The sequence below is a fragment of the Gopherus flavomarginatus genome, chromosome 6 (genome assembly GCF_025201925.1).
Source record: "Gopherus flavomarginatus isolate rGopFla2 chromosome 6, rGopFla2.mat.asm, whole genome shotgun sequence".
NCBI lineage: Eukaryota > Metazoa > Chordata > Testudines > Testudinidae > Gopherus > Gopherus flavomarginatus.
Window position 1 is genome coordinate 70,647,223 of NC_066622.1, and position 16,716 is coordinate 70,663,938.

General features: G+C 48.6%; 1 protein-coding gene across 1 annotated transcript in view; it reads right to left on the bottom strand.

Moving 5' to 3' along the window:
- Positions 1–499: 499 nt before the first annotated feature.
- Positions 500–16,716, bottom strand: part of ANTXRL (ANTXR like) — an 80,036-nt gene continuing 63,819 nt past the window's right edge. Inside the window, exon 18 of the mRNA XM_050960162.1 lies at positions 500–2,627. Coding sequence (XP_050816119.1) covers positions 2,406–2,627 — 222 coding nt within the window. The 3' untranslated portion in view covers positions 500–2,405. The remainder of the gene's footprint in view (positions 2,628–16,716) is intronic.

Below are 16,716 nucleotides of genomic sequence, written 5' to 3' on the forward strand. Positions count from 1 at the left end.
CTTCCAGTCACTACCAGTCTGGGCTAAATGGATGGTCTTGCTATGAAAGAGTTGGCAGCCCATGCCCACTCTCCCCCGGCTCATCCAGTCCCCTTCGCTGAAGGCAATGGAGTTTCGCCATAACTGAAATGGAGAATAAGACACATTATTTTTGCTTTTCAACTCAAAGCAGTGAGAACAACTGCTGACTAATTAGATGTCACATTGGCTGCAGATATGGCACTGTTGCTCTCAAAGCAAATGCTTTAAATGGAGGGGGAGTAATCCAGATAGGAGATGTTAACCCACACAAGCCATTCCCTCTGTGTCTGCCACATAGGGGCCAACTCGGCAGACCGCACTCATGTGGAGTAAGGGAGGTAGGACTGGATCGAGCTATAAGTAATGTACCTGATTCTCCTCTCAGTGCACTGTGAGGCCCCAGTTTGAGCATGCAAATAATCCTATTGACTTCAATGGAATTTAATCACAGACCTAAAGTTAACCACATTCTTCAGGTCTAAACCAGGAGCAATTCCAGTGTAGTCAATGGGACCAGATCCGCAGCTGGTGTAAATGGGTGCTGCTCCTCTGACTTCAGTAGAGTTACCCTGATTCCTGTGAGATGAGTTTATGGCCCAACAGCATGCCATAGCGCTGCGTGTCTTTACCAATTAGGCCTTGTTGGGCCCTTTATCATCCCTCTTCTGTACACACAGCCTGTAATGATGATCAGCATAGAATGGTGGGAGCTAGTTATTGGGTTCTGCAACTGGGTGTTTCCACTGAAAAAAACAAGCCTGATTCTGATCTACCCTAAGGCCTCTTTATGTCGCACCAGGAGTGCAGATGCCATAAAGCGAAAGTAAATGCAAGACATTACTACAGTTTCCTCTTGGGATTATATGGCCAAGAACAGGTGCAAGGTTGTATCTGCTCCCTCATACAAATAGATAGACCATGCCAATAAGACACAATACTTAGTCCTGCCATGAATGCAGGGAACTGGACTAGATGATCTCTCAAGGTCCCTTCCAGTCCTACGATTCTATGATGCAACATTGACATCCTCTCTACGACTCCAGTAATACCATTTACACGTGGATCTGAAGACACCCTTTCTGATGCAGTATAATACAGGATGGGGAGAGTTATATTGCTTCACTAGGGATGAGCTGGGTACAAACCACTCAGGATTTAGCATTTAGCAAGCCCCAGTCATGAGGCACCCCGTAATCCCACGTCAGATATTCCCCACCTACACGCATGCTTAGTGTCAGACATAACTGAGGCTCATTAAAGTTTGGGAGTCCTACAGGTTTGGCATGAATAAAAACCAAAAGAAAAGCCCACGCTGACAGATCAGATTCTGTATGTTTTATACACACAGCTAGTTAGTAATGTTCCATATTGAGGGCAGGGGGATCTCTGATATATAAAAGGACTCAGATGTGTTTTCATCTGAATCATAAAGGAGCTCAATCCTTCGCTCCTGCTAGCAGTGAAGTCTATGGGAAACAGACATGGGATCAATCCCTGTGTGTTCCCACGTATGTCTGATGTATCAAACATGCTACTTATATACAGTAGCAGTCACATATAAGGGACATATATTTCTGTTCCATGTGAGAGGCCTTTTTATGTAAATGAAAATTAAAAAATGCAAAAAACCTAGAAACTTTTTTCCACATTCCCCTGAACTTTGGAAAGATCTGCCCCACTCTGAGGTTTTCAGAACCCCAAATTAGCCTTTACAGCCTATGTCTGATGAAATTAAGAACAAAGGCCAAATCTAGTTAAATCAAAGATTTTGGTTTCAAAACTGAGCTTCTCGGAGGTGGGGGGGAAACACAGGGCAGATTCCACACCCTAAATCACTGGAACTGCATGGTGAATAGCTCACCTTGCTCTGTTATCGTTATCCAGGGAAATTCCCCTTGCAGAACAAACCAAGGAGAATGATCCCTTGTAATCACAGCTCCCCGTTCACGTTGTGTTTGTGGGGAGAAGAGCAACTTTCAATTCCCTACATTTACCCAACTCATTTGCAGGTGGCACCTTTCAACTGACTGATGCATGTGTATCTGGCTCGGGTTTTCATGTATGATAGGACATATAATGTCATACAAACGTCATGTGTGGATAAATCCAAAAAATGTGTGTGTGTGTGTATATATAACTATATAAACACTGCTACTGTGACTAGATGATTGTTTCGGTTTTGTTCTACATCCAGTAGCTCCAGAATTATCCACTGAATGTTTACTCAGCACGTGTGGCATAAATATATTTATACAGTAAAACTGACGCTTGGCATTTTTTTTTTTTTGCTGACCAGCAACAAATTTCGCTATCTTTCGACTGTAAACCAAGCCTCAATAAATATGCCATGCTCAGCAGAGAGCAATCTTGGTTTTTGCCGCGCTCTAAGCCAGGGGTTGTGGGGGCGGGCGCGCTGGAGGAGGTCCTGGGGGCACTCGGGTTGGGGGTGGTCCAGGAGGCGGCTGCCTGGAAGGAGGCTGCAGAGAGGCCGAAGGCGAGGTGTTTCTCGGAGCGTTGTTGAGGGGGGTGGCATCATGCTTCGGCGGTGGGCGGTATGGGGTGGTGCTTCCGTCTGATTTCACCCGAGTGAAGTTTATGCATCGCCCCTAGTTAAAAGAAAAATTGTTATTCGTAAAGCCTCCGTGTGTTTTGCAGCAGCTAGCAAGCCCAGTGCCAAAGGGATTGGAGACAGCAGTGCTGTAACGCTGTTTTTTTCTATGGAAATGCCTATAGATCTTCAGCCACCGGACATTTATTGCGCCCTCACCAGCAAAGTTCAGACCTTCGCTTTATCAAACACTCGGGGGTTCGGACATAGGTTTTGCTTGAGCCTGTTATTGAGAAAAAGGCCCATTCTGAAATTCAGCTCCTGCGCTGAAGTCTCCCAGGGGCAGGGCTGGTGCAACCATTTAGGCGGACTAGGCGGTTGCCTAGGGCGCCGAGATTTGAGGGTGCCAAAAAGCGCCCCCCAATTTTTTTTCAAATGGTTGAGCAGCCGCTGCTGCTGGGACAGAGAGGGAGTCTGAGCTGCCGGCGGCAGCCGGCAGCCCAGGGGGTCCCCTGGGTCAGGGCGCCGCCGCGGCAGCCGGCAGTCCAGGGGGTCCCCTGGGTCAGGGCGCTGCCCCGGCAGCTGTCAGCCCAGGGGCGGGGGTCCCCTGGCCCAGGGAAAGCCCGGGCTGCCGGCTGCCGTGGAGGCACCCTGACTCTGGGTTAGGGAGCAGCCGCGGCAGCCTGCAGCCCAGGGTGTCCGGAGGGGGCGGCAGGCAGCTCCCGTGGAGCTGCCGCAGCCATGCCTGCAGACGGTCGGCTCCTCACGCGTGGCTCCAGTGGACCTCCCGCAGACACCACTGCGGCAGCTCCACCGGAGCCGTGGAGCACCGGACCGCCCGCAGGCACCACTGCAGCAGCTCCACCGGAGCCACGGGACCAGCGCGAGGGGCGGTGAAATTGCCGTCCACCTAGGGCGCTCAAAACCCTAGTGCTGGTCCTGCCCAGGGGTGTTTGGAAAAGGAGTCTCTGAGTGGGGGCTCTATCACAGTCATGCTACAGTACTTTGAACTTCCACTGCACCTTGTCAGCCACAGATCTCAAAGCCCTTCCTGCAGGTATCACCATTTGACAGCTGGGAAAACAACGGTACAAAACTGGGGCAGACTTGTCTAAAGCAGAGCAGTGAGCCGGGGGGGGAGGGGCGGGCAGAAGTGGGAGGAGAAAACAAGATTCATGACTCTCAGGCTCCTGCTCTAACCACTAGACGTCATTGTGTCTAAGGACTGGTGATATATACAGAACAAGTCAATGTATGCTCAATGAAGAGGAGTCTCACATCTTGCTTTGCTTCTCCATTTAGAGCTATACTACCATTTCCCCATCTTCTGTGCATACAAGAGACTGCTGGAGAAAGCACAATAGCCCTGACCCAGCAGAAGGCAACATACCTTGCCCCAAAACTAGTCCAAGTCTTGCTTTGGACAAGGCCTAGGGATGCATGCACATCACATGCACTAGCATTCAAAAGCAACGCAGTTCTTGGACCTGAAACCAGCCACTTTAAAGCAGGGTCTGCTGATGGTTTACATGGAAAGGCCCAACTTTGTGATGCTCACTCTAGCCCTGCTGGTAGGGTTATGCAGGACATGGCCTAGGGTCCTTAGCCCTCTGGTCCCACACCGAGAACACCAGCAAGTCATGTGATAGTGTAACGTGTTTTCCGATTCGGGGGATTTTGAAATGGGAGTGGCCTATCGCACAGTCTGGGCTGTGGGGAGCTGCCTAGGTGGTATTTCCACACCATAGTGGGTGGGGAAACAAAGAGGAAACAGAAAGAAATGTTGAAGGACGTCCTGCTTCTTTAAGGGCTACACACATTTTCAACAGGGCTTCCACCAGCCAAAGCAGAGCTCTGTCAGGCTCTCTTCAGCCAAGCTCTAAGGAGGAAGAGGGAAAGAAGCACCCTGCCAGCACCAGAGCCCACCCAGCAATCCCAGACACACGCCAGTACCCCAGCCGCTCTCTCACCTCCCGACCTACCCAGCTTCGCAGCTGCCAAGTCTTGCATGGCTCCCTATCCTACCCCTTGCCGCTGCTTGGGGAAACTCATTATATCCTTTGCAAATTCCCAATGTCCCAAGTCGATCTCCTAAACTTGGCAGCTGCGGATCTGGCCTTGCATGCTCCTGGTTTTGGGAGGAGGGAGAGAGAGTTTTGCAGCAAAGTTGTTGCTTTAAACCCGGCAAGAGTCTGTGCTTTTGAGATTGAGACAGGCCCCTCACCATCAGACAAAAGGCTAGATATGATGGCTCTCTGAAAATGCAGGATTGACACCGCCCATGATTATGAGAAGCCAGCCCCCCCTCCCAGTAGCCAACAGTCAGGACACTCAGCTGGGATGTAGGTGACTCAGGATCTAATCCCTTCAATTCAGGATTTGATGTGGAAGACCCAGATTCACACCCCAAAAGCTGTCTGATTTGGAGAGGCTTGACTCCAGGTCTCCCATGTGAGGCCACTGGGCTATGTCATTCATTCCCTGTTTTCTAGCAGAAAAGGTCTCGGTTCCATCCCTCTGCAGCACAGGAATTTGTTTTTTGAAATCTCAGCAATGCTTGTGGGATGGGAAACCCATTTCCTGCCCAGCTCTAGGCCTCAGAACATTCAACCTGGCAGGCTCCGCCCACTGCCGGGCTGTTCGAGAAGCGAAGTGCGCGGCCATGTTGCTGGAGGGGTTTTGAAATCACCCGTGAGAGGCCGGATGGAACTCAAGCATGCAACCGCAGAGATAGGGTATAATCGGGTTACTGTCCGGCCGTATTTCCCCGGACGTGTCCGGCTTTTTCATCTTTAAATAGCCGTCTTGGAGGAATTGGTAATAAGGTAGTAGGAAGGTCTGGGATTTCCCCCGGCTCCCCTCCCCATGCAGAGTGCGGCGCGGCCGATAGGGCAGCTGGGCCTGATTGAGCCGCTCCCATTGGCCTCCAGCAGCCAGAGCCCCTCCCCCCACTGCCTCAGCACTCTGTGGGGGAGGGGCTGTGTGTTCGGCAGTGGGGCAGCCTGTTTGGTTTGGCTCCACGTGGAGCCAGCAGCTCGAGCAGCATGGGCATGGTAAAGGGGGCAGTCAGGGAGCAAGGGGAGGGTTGGATGGGTCAAGAGTTCTGGGGGGAGCTGTCAGGGGGCAGGGAGTGGTTGGATGGGGCGTGGGAGTCCCCGGGGGGTCTGTCTGGGGGTGGGGTTGTGGATAAGGGTTGGGGCAGTCAGGGGACAGTTAGGGGGTAGGATCCTAGGGGGACAGTTAGGGCGGGGGGGTCTCAGGAGGGGGCAGTCAGGGGACAAGGACCAGGAGGGGACTGGGGGTTCTGAGTGGGGCAGTCGGGGCGGGAAGTAGGAGGGAGTGGATGGGGGTGGGGCTCCCCCCCGCCCCCATCCTCTTTTTTGATTGTTGAAATATGGTAACCCTAGGGTATAACTACATTGGAAGTGTGTATGTTCCCAGGCTCAAGCCGTGCTGGTGACCCAAACGGGGCAATGTGACACTTGCCTACCTGGCCCCAGGCTTTGCTAATGACATTCTGAGCCCTGTAATCCAGCCCAGCTCAACAGCGATTAAAAGTTGCTCCCCTCTGAAGGACCCCAGGTAGCCCCTGCATGAGATGAGTTTGGCAGGTCTCAGTTGTCTCCCTTGTCACAAACTCACCACCAGGCTTTGCATTAAGTGGCCAAGGAAATAAAGAGGCCAAGTCCTGAATGGGCTGTGGAGACTGATCTGCACCTGTTACCTTTAGACGAACTCCTTCTCCCAGACCAGGGCTGAGAGCAGGACATGTGGGAAGCCTGCCTGGCTGCTATCCTGTAGACAGACAAAGGACCAATGCCTTTCACCGGTACTAAAGCCTCCAGTGCTTGAAGCTGAAGTTTAGGGTTCTATGCCAATTAGTTAATTAAATATCTGAATATCACACCCGGAGCTGCACAAGACTTGGCAGATATGTTTAAACATATATACATACAGTTCTCTGTCCGAGGCCCCATTGCTATAGTGTCTGTGCACCTCACAATCATCACTGTGTTTATCCTTGTGAACCTCATGAGGCAGAGTGGGAATATTATGCCCAATGTACAGATGGGGAACTGAGGCACAGAGACACTAATACTATGTCTGCGCTGCAGATTTAACTGAGGGGATCTGCACCCTAGGTGGTCCTGCCTGGGGGTGAGCAGCCACACTGGTGCTGTGCTCACTCAGAGGAGGTGCTAGCACTTCAGTTGTTTGTGCTGCCTTGAGCTGAGCCGCTCTGTGATTCTTTCCCAGGGAATTGTGGGAGAACTTTCCTGCCCTTCTGGGCACCCAGGGGAATTGTGGGAAGGCACTGGATGGCTATCAGCACTGAGTAGTTTAGCCTGCATCCTCGCTGCAAAGTGGCCAGGTGAAAGCAACACTCAGGCTTTACTCTATAGCCCCACCAGGACAGGTAGCCAGGTTGAAACACCACCACACTTGTGCCAGAGGTTTCTGTAGATGGCCAGGAGCAACACCCAACAAAGAGCCTGGCTTTACTCTTCAGTGAGAACAAGCCCAAGATCAAACAGGGAGCCTGTAGCAGATCAGGAAATAGAACCCAGGTCTTCTGAGTCCCAGGTTAGCACCCAAACCATTGCATCATCCTTCTTTGTTTCTAGGGGCCACGTATCTTCATTTCCACTGGTTTACTTTATATTCAAAATCTGCTCCCTGCTGCATTAGTAAATGATGCCTGATAAAGCCACCAAAATCTACAGACATGCAGCATGTCCGACAAATCCACTTTAGTACACAAATGCTTTTGCCCTTGTATTTACATGGTTGTGCATTTGCCAGGGGTCCAAAACAAAAAAAAAAAAAAAAGGAAAAAAGAGGGGTTTAGAAGCATCACTTTGTGAGTGAAGTCTATTTACTCAAAAGTCAGATACAAAATGAAACTAAAAAAAACCCTTCTCCTCTGTAAGTGCAAAGCCACAAACGCACATCAGTATTTTTGCTTACAAGTCTTCTTTGCCCCGTGCTCTTCCTCATCCACAAACACCAGTCTCAAAGGTATTCATCGTGTATAATCAAAGGGGAGCCCAGAAATCTGTTTGCATTTTTTCACTTCAGTTAAAGTGATACGCAACGTCAAACTGCTGCCAGGTTCTGCCACGTTCTTGGGCCTGGTCTACACTGGAGTGGGGGGGGATAATCGATCTAAGATACGCAACTTCAGCTACGAGAATAGTGTAGCTGAAGTCAAAGTATCTTAGATCGACTTAGATTGGCTCCCCTGTCGACTCCACTTCTGCCTCTTGCCTGGTGGAGTTCCAGAGTCAATAGGGAGCACGTTCGGGGATCAATTTATTGTGTCTAGATGAGACCTGATAAATCGATCCCCGATAGATCGATCATTACCTGATCCCGCGGGTAGTGTAGACATACCCTTGGATTTATCAGACAGCTGTGTAATTTAAAGGCCATGCATCACACTGTGTCATGAAAAATACAGTTGGGTTTGGAGTTTGACAGAGAGCGATTGGGATGATTGATGTATATATTGTGACATTTCCTCACAACAGATTATCGGTGCACGCTTCCGATCTCATATGGCAACAAGCGATTTGTTAATACTAAAGCTAATTCTTCCGAGCATCTGCAGCCGCCATTGATAAATCACAGCTGAATTGATTCCTTGCATTAGGATTACAGAGAAACTAAGAGGAGCAAATAATCATTACTGATCAATCATGCTTTGCACCTTCCTAAGATCTTGAAATGCTTTACCAGTGCTGAGGAATTCAGCCTTGCAATAAGCTACGGGCCACATCCTGCCAGTCGTAATCAAACAAGCGGTGCCAAGAGGGTTACTTCTGTGGGCAAGGATTATGCATGTGAGTAAGGACTGGAAGGCCTTGTGTTTGTTACATGGTCCTATATCAGCCCAGGGTTAGTATACACATTAAATAACAAAAACCCCACTTATTATGAGACAGAAATTATAGGGTTTTTTTCATACCTATATTTGATTTAAGTATTCCCCGCCCCCAACAGCTTGCAATGTGCATTTGAATAAAGATTAAATTAAATACAGCTTTTGCATTCTTTCCTCAGGTTTCTACCCACACACACCTATACTCAAGGTAATGTGATCAACGGGATTGATTAATAGGGATAGACAACCGCAATCACACCAGTGGTGGAATTGGCATTATTTTCCCCTTAAGTATGGCAGCATTAAATCTTTTAAGGGAAGGTATCAGAGCTGTCAACTGTGGCAATGCCACAATGATCCCAACTTGGACAGCTGTTGGTAGCTGCCTTATTGTTTTCTAAGAAGCAGGTGATCTGAATAAATCCAGTTCTATCTGGTTCCACCCTCACTGCTGGCATGAAATTGCTCAGATGGTCTGACTCGTAAATCTTATTGTCATTCATGGACCAACTGCAGATCAGCAATATGCCATATGGAGTTACGGCCTTACTTCAGTTCACATCTACACAGTATTTATAATACACCATTATTTTGCCTTCCCATATGTCCATCCACTTGTTAGTCTCCTGTTACGCTGTTCGCCAAATTGGCTTTTCAAAGGTACAAATACTGAAGCTGCAGGATCTGCCCTCATTTTGACTCTAGCCAGATCAATCAGGGCAATTCAAAGCAGCTTTTATCCCAGTGTAACAATCATGTGTAATTCAATTGCTTTGCCTCTTTGACCACCTAGGATGTGTTTTTGTCTGTGGTTTATGGGGGGGGGGGGAAAAGACTTTTGAAAGCAACTTGTTTCTTGGTCATTGTCAGCATAGTGCTGAGTGTTTAGATTCCCACTGTTTGCTTCTTTCGTCTGCTACTCAACAAGTCTTCAAGAAAACGGGAAGCGCTATGTAAAGGAACACCAACAACTTAAAAATCATGCGTTGTACAGAAACAAATGCCTTTCCCTATGGTACTAACAGCATCTTTCATTATTAAAAAGGGAAGTTTAAAAGTCTGCTCCATTTGCCATTTTGTATACTTTCTGCATTTCTCTCAGTTTGCAGAATGAAAAGCAAAGAAAGTCAGTTTAATTTTTATTTATAGTCAATTTCACTTAAAGATTCTTAGTATGCAATTTTGACTTTCGGGAAGGGAATACTCATTGGTTTTAGTTGTTTCCACCAGAATTTTTGTTTGAAGCCCTGAGAACATTTCTTAGGGGGCGTAGACTATATAAAATCTTGTTTTGCCCTTCAATTTTAGGGTAAAATTTAAATTGAAAACATCCCTTTAAAGTTTGGTCACTCTAGAATAAAACAATCTGTTGGTATATCTGTATAATCTGTATAAATATAATTAAAAAAACAACCAAAATGCTACTTTTAAGAAATTAACAACTGAGAGTAATGTAATTTTGTTTGGGTCTCTAAATAAATGGGCCAAATTCATCGCTATTTTATCTTCATTGATGTCAGTAGGTTTTTACCGAGGGTACATTTATTTTATATGCACAGCATGTCTACATTCATCTTCACTTTCTATAAACTGCTTTTTAACAAATAAAATGTCATTGATATTTCTGTTTGAAAGCACAGATAGGCATGTCAAAACAACACAAACGGTGACTCAATATTATCTACCAACCCCAAAGAAAAGGAGAACAGGTAAATGTTAAAAATAAAATGAACAAGTCAACTTACAAAGCATGAGATATTTGAGACTGGATGTGTAAGCTGAGTCACAGAATCAATGTAACTGAACGGAAGCCCGAATTCAAAGACCAATGAAATCAATGGGAGGTCTCAACCATTTGACCTTTGTGGGTCCTAAGTTAATGTTAAGAAGTTAATTCTTGGGAAACTTTAGTGAACAGTGATTTAAGGGAACAAGAACCCTCCAGCTGGCAGCATCTGAACCTTGCTCCCTAAAAATTCAAATCAAAATATACAATCAGAGCCTGACCCAAAGTCCATTGAGATGAATGGGTTGGTTTACATTGATTAATTCATGGATCAGACACCAAAACCGTTTTGGATGTAATCGTTTTACAAGGAAGGAGCTGATCCAAAGAGGTGCTGAACATCTGCTGTTCACGTTGCCTAGGCACGGTGTCAGGATCGGGCCGATAACGTGCGGTTTCAAGGAACCACAATCCATGTGAATCAGTGTTTGCCAAAAGCTTCCTTGCACTGCATCGCTTAATGCTGACTGTGGGCTGAACATGCCACGGCTCATTAAAACGCTCCCCGCTGTCCCTGCAATTGCACTGATTACCCCATAGCGTTAGGGTTAGAAATTAGTGGAGCAGTGAAACTCCTTGTCACTTCAACCAAATAGACCTGGATTTCAGGCAGGATTGGAATAACTCTTACTAACGAAAACAGCTACATTCATGGCTGGGGCTTTGCTTCTGTGTTTAAAGGACAGAAAAGCTTATCAAACATAAAGGGAAATGCGAGAGGTTTAAAATAGCTGCAACTTCGTTGCTGATTGCGCTTTTGATCATTTTTTTGCATTTTCAGTTTTTATGTCTCAACTTGGAGCATTAAAAATAACCACCACAAATGGTTTGGGTTTTTTTAACCCTGTCCACCCAGAGGTTGGGTGTTTTAAATACCTCCTAACATTAGAAGTATTTTCTCCTGGATAATGATTTTCTGATGGTTGGGGAGGTGGCTCCAGCCACTGCAATCTGCAAATTATGAAATGGTATGATAAACAGAAGTGGACCGGAGTGAGGGAATTTTAAACACCAACGCTAAAGTACTGCTGATATCTAACAAGGAAGATGTGATTCTTCCACCTGTGCCCCCCCCCCCGCCCATTTGAAAAATAAATCCATTTCACCCCTTTCTTAACTGTTTGTTCTCTTCTTGGGCCTCTTCCTAAATGAACGGAGCTGGTTTCACAGAATGCAAGCAGGGATAATGGCAGGTCCCTGTCTCAGAGGGGTGCTGTGAGGATAAGTACCTTAAAGATTGCAAGGAGCTCAGATACTACAGTAAAGGGAAACCATAGAAGCACCAAAGGTAGATTCAAATAGAAAAATGAAAGATGGTGAATGCCCAGTGCCTGTCAGCTCGCAAGCGATCTGTAAGGGAATGTGAGCATTTCCACCCAGCACATTATTATTGGTTATCTACATTACAACCGCACCGATTTGCCATGACTGAGAGCAGGGCTCCGGCTAACGCATTTCAAAATACACCCAATCATCATAGACTAGACACGCCCTAGATAGTAAGAGGCAGTCCTGCCATATAATTAAGGTGCCGGGTCAGGAAAGCACCCCTGTTCTGGGTAGCACGGCAGCACATGCTTAAGTGCTTTCCCGAATCAGGACCTAAAGAGACAAAGGGTGGGGGAAGAATTATCTCCCATCCTACAGAGACGTAAAATTGACTGGCCCGAGGGCTGTTGCAATGCTGGAAACTGGACCCAGCTCGCCTGAGGCCCACTCCGCAGAACCCAGAGGATGGCTTGGCTTCCCTATTTGCTGCTCATGGAGCCCTGCTGATGAGGTCACATGCTGCTGCTCCATTTACTAACATCAAAGGAGCATTTTCCTCCTCGTGCCTCACGCCATCAAACAGGATTCTGAAAACACAGGGCTCAGTACTGCCTTCAGTGACTGAGGATCAGGCCCAGTGGGAAGCTCCCTGGTCAATGGAGATCAACAGGAAAGTAAAGCAGCAAAACAGCCAGGAAGAGTCCAAATAAATAAATAAATAAAATGGGGCCCAGGTACAGCTAAGTATCACTTGGAGATTCAGGCCCAGTTTCTCTAGACTCATCATCTGACCTCCTGCACATCACAGGCCCCGGAACCTTGCCCACCCACACCTGTAACAGACCCCTAACCTCTGGCTGAATTACTGAAGATCTCAAATAATGACTTAAAGACTTCCTGTGACAAAGAATCCACCATTTACTCTAGTAAAGTTCATACCAACAAGTGTCACGTGCCCTGTGCTGCAGAGGAAGGCGAAAAGCCTCCAGCGTCTCTGCCAATCTGACCTGGGGGAAAATTCCTTCCTGATCCCAAATATTGTATGCCAATCAGTTAAACCTGGAGCATGTGGGCCAGACACCTGGGAAAGAATTCTCTGTTGTCACTCAGAGCCCTCCCCCTCTAGAGTCCCCTCTCTGGCCACTGGAGATATTTGCTAATAACATTCAAGGATGGGCCATGGGCCATGGTAGGCAACCTCATTTTACTGTCCCCTCCATAAATTTATCAAGCTGTCTTAAAACAAATTAGGTTTTTTGCCCCCACTACTCTGCTTGGAAACATATTCCAGAACTTCACTGCTCTGATGGTTAGAAACCTCTTATCTAGGGCTTTTCACCAATAGATCTCAAACTGCTTCACAAAGGAGGTTGATAGCATTACCCCCATTTTACATACCGGGAAACTGAGGCACGGAGTTGTGAAGTGACTCCCCTGCTCTAGCCACTAGGCCACGTGCACTTTGAAAGCCTCAACTGGAAGGCAACACAGAAATGCAAACAAAAACCAGACAGCATTTGTCACCAACCCAGGCTATAGATACAACCTCAGCTCACATCAGTCTATAAATTTTACACAGCCTGGATGCAAAACTGGCCAGGCAAGTTTTAGGGACTTGCAACTCCAGCAGTGGATTGAAAAAGACACCCACAGGTTAACCTTGCTGATGTAAACAGAGCTCAGTTTCTGCAGGATTGTCATTCTAAACGGAGGGTCTTTTTCGCATTTGAAAATGTATGCACATGAATGCAAGTGTAATTGTGCACCCAATTTGCATGTGCAATTACTATGACTATGCATCTGCGCTGGGTACTTATGTGTGACCAGTGAGATGCATAACTGGCCATATGCCTGTGCCAATACCTGATCTGCATATGGTGCACAGATGCACATGCATTTATAAGTCTAGCTTTGTTAAAAATCAGGCCCCGGCGTGTCTTGATTTATAGGCCCGCTCCAAAGCCCACTGTAGTCAAATGGTGCGGAGTGGAAGTGTCTTTCTATTCATATCAGTGGGCTCAGAATCAGACCCACTATTGCTGGTGTGTGCTGCACTAAAGAATGTAAGTATTGTTCAGTTGCAGTGCAGGCCTGCTGGGACCCAATGAGCTACTGGGGGCTCTCGATGCTGGCAGACATTTTCAAGTGGGGGGTCTAGTTAATAAGGGACCGTCCTACTCCACAGCCCAACTGTTTGGGGGCATTCAGAGTCCGGTCTGCAGGTTCCTCATAGTAATGCCCGTTGGGTATTATAAAGATCACTGCGCTGGCAGAGATTTAAAAAGACAGACCACGGTTCCTTGCTGTTTACATGCCCCTTCTGCGAAGTAAGCGAGTGCCTCACAAACATTATAAATGGGATGATCTTCTCGGCGCTCCTGGGATGTTTTATTATCCCAGTTCCGCAAGGTAGGATGGAGGCGTGAAGTGAAGGTCACACAGGGAGTCTGTGGCTGAGCCAGGCACTGAACTGGGGTCTCCAAGCCCACTGCCTCACTCACAAGTTCCTCCCTTCCGGCTCACGCTTTGGGGTAGTGTGTACAGTATAGCCATGCTGGGCCTAGCTAGCAGCGTAGATGGCGAGACACGGCCTAGGGGAGCAAGGTGCCCTAAGCTTCTGAATCCGAAGACAAATATCCTCCATGAGCTCTGTACACACCCAAGCAGTGCCTCCCACAGCTACGATGCTATTTGGGAGCTATTCCCCGCTGCCTGCCCCTGGCAGAGCCATTCACTGCCGTGTGTAGCCACACACCACAGTGACAAGTGTGGATGCAGCCTGCCTTTCCCTGGGGCATGCTGCTGTCAGCGTAGATGCAGCCCTGGTTCTGTTCTCTTGCTCTAGAATGCAGGCAGCAGCAGGAGCGGCGCCAGGGTTTTTGGCATCCTAGGCGCAGGGCCGGCTCACTGGTCCCACGGCTCCGGTGGACCTCCCGCAGGCTTTCCTGCGGACGGTCCACTGGTCCCGCGGCTCTGGTGGACCTGCCGCAGGCGTTCCTGCGGATGGTCCGCTGGTCCCGTGGCTCCAGTGGACCTGCCGCAGGCGTTCCTGCGGATGCTCCACCGGAGCTGCAGGACCAGCGGACCCTCCGCAGGCACACCTGCGGGAGGTCCACCGGAGCAGTCTGCCGTCATCCCAAATCCTCGTGCCCTAGGCGATCGCCTAGGTCGCCTAAATGGAAGCACCGGCCCTGGGCAGCAGGCTCAGCCGTGAGCTGTTATTACGAAGAGTGCTTTTGGGCTCTGGAGCTGGCTAGCCTCAGATATGCCCAGGACAGATAGATGCTGCCAAGCCTACTTGTGGATTCCTTTTCCATGTCAGAAGTCATACAAGAGGGCCTGAGACAAGCAGTGCCAGCGTGGGAGCTCCCTGCAGGACAGGAAACTCCTTAGGTCACAGATGAGATGTCTCCAGCTGTGAACGCGGCACATCTGCATAGCTGTGGCAGCACTCAGGCAACTGGCCATGCGCTGTGGATCTTTGTTTCCCACAGTGCCTGTTACAGCTGAGCCCAGCATTACAGACATCAGTCACAACTGCAAAAAGTTACCCGGGCGCCACAGGCTCATTGGAACTGACAATGCGAGATCAATTATCGTGGCAGGCGGCATCTCCTGTCTCTTGAATTTTTCAGCAGCTTATGAAAGTAATCGGTTCCACAAAGGTAACGGGAAGAAAGCAAGCCCCAGATCCAGGCAAAGATCTCTGATAAATATGGTCTGAAAGAGGCAAACTCTGCAGTTCCAACACCTTGTGTAGCCCTGCCAATCACTACTGGGGCGGCTACAGCATGTCGCCCAGCAAGGGGCAGGAAATCAGGCTCCAATCCCATTAGAGGCCATTCCTGGGACTTAAAAAGAGCTAATTAGAATGAGTGCTAAACAGCGCTGTCCTGCAGGCAGCCAGCAAGACCTGACAGGCATGTGCTGCCACCAGACATGGGATTGATCCAACCTGCTGACCACCTGTGGGTAGCAACCTGGAAATAATTATTAGCTATTAATAATCCTTTGTCTTTCTGTAGCAGCTGTCACCTGATGGGTCCTAAGTGCCTGACAGCAATTAACTAAATAAGCCTGCCACCATCCTGCAACCATTTTACAGGTGGGGAAACTGAGGCACAGAGCGGTTAAAGCCAGCATTTTAAAAAGCAACTGCCCAATTGCAGAGACACCTGGGGCCTGAGTCCCTGAAATGCTCTGCACCCACTGCTCCATCCAAGCCCCTTTGCAACCCAGCCCTAAGGTGGACAGAGTCAGGGACCCAGCTAGTGACGCTCACAAGATCTCAGGTCACTGTTTAAAATACTGGCCTCAGTGATTCACTCAAGTTCACACAGGGAGTCAATGGCTAAGTTCTGAATGGGACCCAGGAGTCCTGGCTGCCAGTTATTATATTCCTAGTCAGCCAGCCTTTGATGCCTGTGAAGCGTTCCTCCGATTTTGAGGAATGAGAAAAATCCAGGCTAAATTCAGCTTTCAGGTTCTCCTGTGAAGTCAGTTGCTATCTCCTTTCCCCTGGGATGAACCTTGAACATGCAAACTGCTGGCTAATGCTGGAGAAGGCTCACTGACTCACAGCAGAAGGCACTGGGGTCACCCCAGGTGTAAGTGAGGGCAGGATGCAGCCAGTCTGGTGTAAGATCTCACCTCCTTGCAGGTAATTTTCAGAGACAAAAATAAGATCATTTTCTAAAAGCTTCAAGTAAACCAGAGCCATTCGGCTGGGGGAAAAGAATGCCTCTTTTTTTTCAGCCGAGGTTTTTGATAAACCAAGCAGTGGAGAATTTCCTGGCACAGTATGTGCTGAACTGCAAACCAAAGTGGATTTGCTGAAAGCAGCAACTAAGCCGGCCCTTGGATGGGGCACCTCGTCTTCATCCCAGAGCGAAGCGGGTGGGGAGCCAACATCTGTAACATCCCCAGCTCAGGAACGCAGACCCATGATACCAGCGAAGGGGTTAAGGGGGTGTGGCTGGCTCCTTCCCTACCCAGGGGCTGCCGGGAGCTGGTGTGACCCCTGGTGCAGGCTAGGGCAGCCCCCAGGGTTGCTCTAATTTACCCCCCTCCTGTAATGACCTGTATGACACCAGATGCGGGAGAGTGGGGGTGAGGAACGGTACTGTGCTCCAACTACTTGCCCCTCCAGCCCCAGCCACTCTGATCTCCAGGAGGGGGCGGGGACGTCAGAGTCACCATTGCTGGTTC